Here is a 10,043-nt window from a genome sequence, read left to right on the forward strand (position 1 = left end):
GGAACCACTCAAAATAAGACTTTAACCTCACCAATTACAAAAACTGAACTGGATAAAGCCATTAGGAGACTGAAAAATAACAAAAGCCCAGGAAGCGACGGCTACCCAAATGAGTGGTATAAAGTCTTTAAAGAAGATCTAGCTCCTCTTTTACTAGATTTGTTCAACTGGACACTTAAAAATGCCAGGACTCCACCATCATGGATGGATCATAGATGGATCCATCATGGATGGAGTTCATCATGGAGTTATCTCTGTACTACTAAAAGAAGGGAAAAATAAAGAATATTGTGAGTCCTATCGACCAATCTCAATTTTAAAAGTTGATTAGAAATTGATCACATCAATAATAACAAGACGACTGGAATCTTTTCTCCCTGATCTGATAGATGAGGACCTGACAGGTTTTATAAAAGGACGACAGACACAGGACAACATAAGACGCTCATTGCATGTCATAAACGAAGTCAACACTCCTGCAGTCTTAATAAGTTTAGATGCTGAGAAGGCCTTTGATAGTGTCAGCTGGTGCTTCCTAGTCATGGTTCTGAGGAGAATGGGCTTTAGCCCCCCCTTCATTAAATGTATAAAAGCATTATATCTTAAGTCGACAGCCAGAATTAAAATAAATGGAAACTTGACAGAGAACTTTGAGCTGTTCAGAGGAACACGACAAGGATGCCGTCTGAGCCCTGCTCTTTTTTCTCAGTTCATTGAGCCTCTATCTCATTTTTCAAAAATAAAATGAAAAAGCAATCCACCAAAATGCTTTTTCATTTCCTTCCTCAACACAGCTTATTCTGTCACTTAATTAAAATTAAAATGAAAATGGTATTTGACATTTCATTTTCAAGATGTTCCATGGTAAATGTGTAGCATAATTAATTTAGAAATTTCTAATTTGACATTTAAAATGGATTAATAGAAATGCTTTTTAATTTTCAAAATGAAGCTGCATCAAATGCCTCAAAATTCACATGAAAAAGCAATACTTCAAAATGCTTTTTCATTTCCTTCCTCAACACAGCTTATTCTGTCACTTAATTAAAATGATAAAGAAAATGGTATTTGACATTTCATTTTAAAAAAGGTCCACGGTAAATGTGTAGCAAAATTCATTTAGAAATGTGTAATTTGACAATTAAAATGGATTAACAGAAATGCTTTTTAATTTTCAAAATGAAGCTGCATCAAATGCCCTCAAAATTCACATGAAAAAGCAATATTTCAAAATGCTTTTTCATTTTATACTTAAAACCGCTTATTCTGTGTCATAATTAAAACGAAAATGCAAAGAGGGGATTGCATTTGCATTTTAACATCCACCCTGGGAAACATGTCACAATATTCATTTCTTAAAAGCATTAGCAGAGGGGAGGCGGGGCGATGACATCACTGCTTTCTCCGTGTGTACGGCCGCTGTCGCTGAGAGACCTGGTGTGTCTGTGTTCGCATAAAGATCACCTAAAACCGGGTCCTGTTAACAAACCGCTGGACCTGGCCCGCTCAAACCTGGATTCCTGGATCTTAATGCGGGAAATGCAGCGGAATGTTCCTTTAGCTCCCTCGTGAATCAGAAGCTGTGAAACGCAACCAAACTTCAGCGTCGTCTGACCGCACGGATTTAAAAACATATGATCGAGCAGAGCAGGCCCTTAATAATAATCATGACAGTAATAAAAGCACATTATGAAGATAGTTGTGTACAAGTCTCTCCATGGCCACGCACCAAAGTACATCTCTGACATGTTAGTGCCATATGAACCATCTCGTACTCTGAGGACCTCAGGGACCGGCCTCCTGTTGATTCCCAGAGTCAGAACTAAACAAGGGGAATCAGCGTTTCAATATTCTGCAGCTAAAATCTGGAACAGCCTCCCTGAAGGCGTAAGACAGGCCTCTTCTGTGTTCATGTTCAAATCTAGACTTAAAACATTTCTGTTTAGCCGTGTATATGACTGAAAGGTCCTATCTGCACCTTTCTTTCCTTCCTTTCTTTTTAAATCTTTTTTTTTCTTCCTTTTCTTTTAAAGTAAATTTTATGTTGATTATTTCTATGATGTATTGTGATTTTAATGCATTTTTCTGTTTTGTGAAGCACCTTGAATTACTTTGTGTACGAATTGTGCTATACAAATAAACTTGCCTTGCCTTGCCTTGCCTTGCCATAGTCTCCTGCAGCTTCGCGCTGAGTGAGTGTTTTTGGTCCAAGCAGCAACGTTTACCACGGAGAAATCTGCTATCTGTTGATGGGGCTCCAGCTGTCATCAAACAGCAAATTCAGCGCGAAGCTCCAAATAAATGTGTAAATATGTGGGAATTACATCAGTCTTTATTTTGTTCTGGACACCACTGGAAACACAAATTCTTATGATGGTTTCTCAGATCGCAGGAGCATTTCCGCCTTCAGCGATCATCGGGAGCTTCGTGCTCCGCTGTGCGAAGGCAGCTGGCGGTCCGAAGAAAAAAGCTTGTCCGCGGTGCGTCAGGAGGAGGACCGCAGAAGGCGGACATGCTGCTATGTAGTCCTGAGAAGCTGTGGAAACTCATCAGAAGTTCACAACCAACACAAAGCCGTCTTCTCTGGCGCTAACACAGTCTGCTCCTGGTGCGTGTGTCTCTCTCAGCGGCCGGACACACGGAGAAAGCAGTGATGTCATCGCCCCGCCTCCCCTCTGCTAATGCTTTTTCTAAATGAATATTGAGACAAGGTGCGCAGGGTGGATGTTAAAATGCAAATGCAATCCCCTCTTTGCATTTTTGTTTTAATTATGACACAGAATAAGCGGTTTTAAGTATAAAATGAAAAAGCATTTCGAAATATTGCTTTTTCATGTGAATTTTGAGGCATTTGATGCAGCTTCATTTTGAAAATTAAAAAGCATTTCTGTTAATCCATTTTAATTGTCAAATTACACATTTCTAAATGAATTTTGCTACACATTTACCGTGGACCTTTTTTTAAAATGAAATGTCAAATACCATTTTCTTTATCATTTTAATTAAGTGACAGAATAAGCAGTGTTAAGGAAGGAAATGATAAAGCATTTTCAAGTATTGCTTTTTCTTTTTAATTTTGAGTCAAAAAATGCAGCTTCATTTTGAAAATTAAAAAGCATTTCTATTAATCCATTTTAAATGTCAAATTAGACATTTCTAAATGAATTATGCTACACATTTACCATGGAATGTCTTGAAAATGAAATGTCAAATACCATTTTCATTTTAATTTTAACTAAGTGACAGAATAAGCTGTGTTGAGGAAGGAAATGAAAAAGCATTTTGGTGGATTGCTTTTTCATTTTATTTTTGAGTCAAAAAATGCTTTTTCATTTTGAAAATGAAAAAGCATTTCTGGTTTTGACTTTGCTTTTTATTAATGCTACAGAATCGCTTCCATACACATGTTCTAGAAAATGGAGAGAATTTGGATGGAAAAACTTGACAAGGTTTTTTTATTAGTCCTCACATAAAGAGTAAACAGCTGGGAACCTCACAACAATGCTGGAGGCTATGCTGGAGGCTATGCTTTTAACGTTAACCATTCACACATCTTCTGGTCATGTGGAAATATTTCTCCTTTCTGGAAAAATATGGTCAAAACCTTTCGGGATATCCTTGGATGTGAGATAGTCATGGACCCACAGATATTGTACTTTGGCCTATTGATGGACGTCATTCGACTAGAAGACAAATACCTGTTCAAGGTGATGATACTAGCCTGTAAAAAGGCAATAACAAGAAACTGGTTGAGAAGTGAAACGCCGACACTGCAGCAATGGAGAGACATTATGGAGGAAATTTTCTCCATGGAGAAGATAACATATTACTTAAGGCTAGAGGCACAAAAACTCGAAGATCGATGGAAGAAATGGACACAATACTCAACTCCCTCGGTCCGGTCTTGAAACAATGTTTTAGTTGCTCCCCGCTACTTACGTCTGCTTTTGTTTCCCTTTTTTTTCCTCCTCTCTTTTTTTGTTTCCTTTGCTTTTGTTCTTACAGGAAAAGCTGTATTCTGTGTTAAGAAAATATCTAAAACATAAAGTTAAAAAAAAAACACGCTTTAGGACAAGATAAGAACAAGATAAACAGTTATTGAACACACTAAAGCTAAACTTTTAAACCTTTAAAACTGAACTTTTATAAGATAAATATGAAAAAAAACAGACAGGAATATTAATAAATCAAGTTAAACCTAAAAAAACATATAATATTTTGTTCTCCATAAAAATATATTCTGTCAAAATTATACAAATATGAACATGCTGCAGAACACAACAAAACCTAAAACCGCTACTGCATACAGACCCAGCACTGACTCATAGAAAAAAGAGTAAATTTAACACTTAAAAGTTTGCGTCCAACATACATATCTTAAAATCAAAATAACAAATCTTTTCCTGAAATGTAAATGGCGAGCCATAATATAATCATTCCAACATACACTCCCGAATCCGGTAAGTGGCAATATTGCAAGTGGAAACTTATGTAAGTATAAATAGTAGTAAGTGAAATAAGGCAATCACGGCGATGAAGAAGAATCACATACAGCGGGCGGAGTTAAAGGCGTTCAACGTCACCCACGTTGAGACGTGCCTAAAGTCTGCAGACCGCAGCCAGAGGTTTCTCCAGTCTTCCAGTTCACTTTTACTTCAATCTTCTAGCTGTCTGTCAGCTTTCCATCTCCGCGCAGATTTAGTAAAGGAAGACGGTAAGACTCGACTTATTCAGTAAATGATATATGTTTAAACATTGTTTTTTTAATTCTCATTTGTCTTCTTTAACTTTTCTTTTATGCTTTTCCCCCCTAAGTGGAGACATAAACCTGTTTGTCAATCGGCAGCAGAGTAAAGAGAGCACTATAGGTGTGGCTTTTCAAAGTATGAGGGAATCGAAACTTATCTTCCAACAGAGAACAGAAATCTCCACCTCTCAGCCTTTACTGTGGAAGCGATTCTGTAGCATAAATAAAAAGCAACGTCAAAACCAGAAATGCTTTTTCATTTTCAAAATGAAGCTGCATTTTTTGACTCAAAAATAAAATGGAAAAGCAATCCACCCAAATGCTTTTTCATTTCCTTCCTCAACACAGCTTATTCTGTCACTTAGTTAAAATTAAAATGAAAATGGTATTTGACATTTCATTTTCAAGACGTTCTCTGGTAAATGTGTTGCATAATTCATTTAGAAATGTCTAATTTGACATTTAAAATGGATTAGAATGGACTTTTTATTTATGCTACAGAATCGCTTCCATACTTTACAACTAAATGTTATTATTATTATTATTATTATTATTATTATTATTTACAAAAAATAATAAACTCAGAGGAATAGAAAAATAAAAATGTATATTTGAACTTCATCAAAACCATGATGTAGTATTGAACTTCAGAATGGATGGACGTGTGCGAACCACGGCAAATAGTGAGATTTTGTTTGTTGATAAACTTGTGCTAGAAAAAACTTACAATACAGTTGAAGTGTTACAGGAAAACTAGTAAAAACTAGTTGGTTTCAGTTTTTCCACAAATCAAAATGTTATTTTTTTTGTTTTTGTCAAATAACAAAGACAGTGTGATTTGAGTATATTTAAAGGTGTTTTACAAAATGGTGTGATTTATTTAATAAGGAGGCTAATCCTTCTTTCCTGTATCCCCCCCCCCCCCCCCAAATTAAGCATCCGGTCATTATCAAGATTCTAAGGATTAGCAGCATCCTCAGTCCAGATGAACTCCAAGCTCACCAAGACGCAGCAGAAAGCGATCTGCTCTCAGCTGGGAAAAGTCAAACTGAATTTGCTCTACAAAGCCAGCATCCATGGTTTCCCTGGAGCAGCTTTCCACCAATACTGTGACAACAAGTCACCCACTGTGTCTGTGGGCTACAACAACTCTGGATTTGTGTTTGGAGGCTACACCAGTCAACCGTTCAGTCAGTCTGGACAGTATGTGAATGATAACCAGGCCTTTCTGTTCTCCTTCAGTGGAGAAAAGCTCAACAAATATCCAGTCAGCAATGCTCCATATGCAGTGAAAATGGTCAGCACCTGTGGTCCTTATTTTGGAGAAGCATTAGTTCTTGCCTATGGAAACCAACCAACATTGTACAGCAGTCCTGGAAACTATTATAACTTTAATGCTGCAGAGCTGCACGGCAACGACCTCACCATGACCGAGTGTGAAGTTTACCAAGTGGAAGGTAAGTCCAACACACCTGGTTTTTGATCAAAAGCTAAAAAAAAAGTGCTTTTCTGCAGCAAATGCAGACCTCCCTGCTGACAGACACATTTTAACCATCTTGTTTTTGTGACAACCAGAGGAGGAGCTTGATATTCAAACTGGGTTAACTTCTTCGGAGTAGATTCCAATAGTAATAAAGACAACAGAACCAGTGTTAGGGAGTATTTCATTACTATAGTAATGTGTTACTATAGCACAGGGGTCGGGAACCTTTTTGGCCAAGAGAGCCATAAACGCCACATATTTTGAAATGTAATTTCGAAAGAGCCATACAATAATGTAGCGTCCCTTTCCCACACGGAGGCACGGAGACTTAACCTCTTTTAAGGTTCTTTATTCTGGTTACTGCAGACCGCGACAAACGCCGTACAATTAGTTCAGCAACTTCTGAATGTCTCCCGCTGAGACGACAACTTTATATTCCCCCCCTCCTGCTCCAGCCCTCCCATTTCCCTTATTTGGCCCATGGCTGAACACCATTGGTCCAAACTACCTAATAACAGGCTGAGCGACAGAACTGAGAGCCAATCAGATGCGTTCAATGAACTTCAGAACTTTCAACGCGGCCCAACAGCCGCTCAGTCCGCGACAATATGTTTAAAACTAAAAATACAAATGAATGTGTGCATTTTATTTAATTTCAACATTTTTAAAGGACAATAAGTCTGTGGATTCTTTTTAATAACATTGTTATGCTGTTGCTAATAAATGATGAGTATTATTTCTCGTGGTGGTTCTGCTGATGGTTTAGTCTGGTTGATACGTGGTGAGTTTCTGCTTCATGCAGGCGTTGAGACTTTAAACGTGATCTTAGGTCTGAATGTTCTGTAGATGTGAGACAGACTGCTCACATGCAGACATGGAGCCAAACACACACTCACACGCTACAGTGAGTGACGGGCAGCAGGTTTTACGTTTTTACAATCCCTGCGCGATTCACCTGCTGCCTGTCCCCACAACACCTCACCCCCACCCTCTGCTTTCTCCCTCTAACATCCCGTCCCCGCATCTGCGCACTCTTTCTCAGAGACGGGAGGGCGCAGTTTTAGGCACGGCAATTCACAGGTTTCCAGGTGGTACAAACTCTGTGAAATAATAGATAATAGTAAACTGATAGCGCTGGCGCAGATTTTTCTCTCTAAGCACCGCTACGACTGCGCGCTTCTGGCATCCCATCGCGCCCGAGAAGGACTGGTCTAATGAAAAAAAAGTATAATTAAAGATTTGTCTGCGAGCCACATGTGACCATCAAAAGAGCCATATATGGCTCGCGAGCCATAGGTTCCCGACCCCTGCTATAGCATATGAGTTTTTGTTGTAACGTAGCGCAAAGCAATCCTAATACAGTTTTAGTAATACTATACTCAATACGTAAGTCATTTGTGCATTTAAATGAAAATAGTAAGACTTTACATTGAAGTGCTCTGTTCTTCCCCAGAACCAACATCTGTCTGTGCTGTTGTTGTGGGTTAAGTGTACTCATCTTATTCTGCTTTCATTATGCAGACTTTGGATAACGTAGTTCAGGCTTGGGTCGGGGCAGAAACAGGGTCAGGAAATAGAATGTCAGATCAGAATAATAAAGTTTAGTAATGCAGGCATTACGGCACAAACCTGGCACTGAGCGAGGCTCGCTGCACTGCTTAAGGCTCAAGTGGATGATTGTCAATGGGAATCAGGCGAGTGGCATCCAGGGACTATGCACTGAGGCTACTGGGAGATGTAGTGAGTCAATAGTCCGGGCATGGCTCTCACCGGTGACAAGAGGGGGAGACAGAGCTCTGACTCCTGACAGACTGAGTGGTTTAACACTGATGAGAAAACAAAAGAGCAGAAGATTATAAGAATCAATTTATGGTCCTTAGCTCAAATGGATTGAAATGCTGTTATGTGATCCAATGTTGTGTTTTTGAAACGTGTTAATATTTGACATTTTCATTAATCATAAATATTACTGTGCTTTACTAGAGACCGTTGAATTGGAGAAACCTTGGAGAGTTGCAATCTGGGAGTCTGAGTAAGAAAAAATCAATACAAACAGCTGTAGCTGAGTGCTACACATTTGGTAATAACAACAAAAACCTACCTTTTTAAAAAAGCTTCTTGCATGTGTGTACAGGAGAAAGTCTGAGCTGATGGAGAGCATTCGAACCTACAGACCTTTGAACAGCTCAGTGACCCAGGCTCGGGTTTTACTCATTGGACCAGTTGGAGCTGGAAAGTCCAGCTTTTTCAATTCCATCAACTCCATTTTTAGAGGTCATGTCACCAGTCAGGCCATATCTGGAAGCTGCTCCACCAGTCTGACGACACAGGTGAGAGACTAAAGGTATAAAAAGAAGTTACTTTTGTTCCATCCATTTATGTTTTATTTTTACCTTACTTTTTGCGTGCTCAACAGTTTCGAACATACACCGTGAAGGCTGGAAGAGAAGGCAAACCTCTGCCACTCATCCTGTGTGACACCATGGGACTGGAGGAAAACGTGGGAGCAGGACTTGACATAGACGACATCAGCAATATTCTTAAAGGTCATCTGCCTGACCGTTACCAGGTACACACGATCTACTTCTGTTGAGAAAGCCAACTGAAGTGTTTGTTTAGCAATAACCAAGTTACTCTGTAATTCTCTTGACACATGCAGTTCAACCCCTCTGTTCCTCTGCAATCAGAGGCTCATGGTTTCTGCAAGAGTCCAGGTCTAAAAGACAAGATCCACTGTGTGACTTATGTCCTGGACGCCAGCAAGATCTCCATCATGTCCACAAAGATGGAGGAAAAGCTGAAAACTATCCGTAGGAAGGTCAACTTGATGGGTAAGAAGGGTTTGGCTCTGTTTCTCATGTAGAACAATTTTCTTTTGGTGACATTTCTGCTGGTTTTCAGAGATCCCTCAGCTGGTGTTGCTCACTAAAGTAGATGAAGTTTGCTCTTTGGTGAGAGAAGATATCAGAAATGTCTACAGAAGCAGCTACATTAGAGATGTGGTAAGGATTTTTCGAAATTATCAATATTAAAATGTACTCCCAGTTCTAAGAGTCACTGATAGTCCTGTCATCATGTGATCCAGGTGCAGGAGGCCGGCACTCGGGTCGGTGTACCTTTGTCCTGCATCATTCCAGTGAAGAACTACAGTCAGGAGCTGGAATTAGAAACGGGCATCGACATCCTGCTGCTCAGTGCAGCCGTTCAGATGCTTCGCTTTGTGGATAACTTCTTTGATGAACTCGGTGATCAGCTGAGCAGTGTCACAAACGTGAAATAAACATCACTCACATCATTCCTTGTTGTAGAAGAACCCACAAAGTGCAAGACAAATTAGCAGTATTCATGCTTTCAGGATGAAAACTGTTTGTTGGAAAATTTAAATTACAAACTACTATGTTGCTTCAAATTTGTCAAAATGACTAAAGCTTAGAAAATTACAATAGTAGAAAACCTGGTGGTTGTCTGATTGTTACTATGTACACAAAGCTGATTGTCATTCTGTGCTCCTTTTCTTTTAAAGTTTGACAAAAATAAATCAGAATCTTCTGCCTGTTATTAAAATCAAAAATAAAGCGCTATGTTTCTGGAAATGAGAGCTTGCATTCTGTTACTTCATTTTCATTTATTTATTTGTTCCTTTCATGAAATTTGATGTTCAAATGTTTACATATTTCTCTTTCATATTAAACATTTTCATGATTGGAACTGAATTTAAAGCAGCATCAAATGTTGCACTAAGCCGTTTCCGTCTTCAGTTTCACCGCTCAGAATCTCCCGTCAAAGATCCAGTATAAATAATGGAAGAGAGAC

At 39.0% G+C, this 10,043-nt stretch overlaps 1 protein-coding gene across 1 annotated transcript; it reads left to right on the forward strand.

Moving 5' to 3' along the window:
* Positions 1–4,590: 4,590 nt before the first annotated feature.
* On the forward strand, positions 4,591–9,823 carry LOC105358629 (interferon-induced protein 44-like). Its single transcript, XM_023954260.2, has 8 exons — positions 4,591–4,714; positions 5,684–6,204; positions 8,214–8,262; positions 8,365–8,560; positions 8,647–8,799; positions 8,890–9,061; positions 9,132–9,232; positions 9,316–9,823. The coding sequence occupies exons 2-8, from the start codon at positions 5,733–5,735 to the stop codon at positions 9,508–9,510; spliced, it is 1,338 nt and encodes a 445-aa protein (XP_023810028.1). The 5' UTR covers positions 4,591–4,714; positions 5,684–5,732; the 3' UTR covers positions 9,511–9,823.
* The last annotated feature ends 220 nt before the right edge of the window (positions 9,824–10,043 follow it).

Source organism: Oryzias latipes, chromosome 4 (genome assembly GCF_053564925.1).
Source record: "Oryzias latipes strain Hd-rR chromosome 4, Olatipes_Hd-rR_3.1".
Taxonomy (NCBI): Eukaryota; Metazoa; Chordata; class Actinopteri; order Beloniformes; family Adrianichthyidae; genus Oryzias; species Oryzias latipes.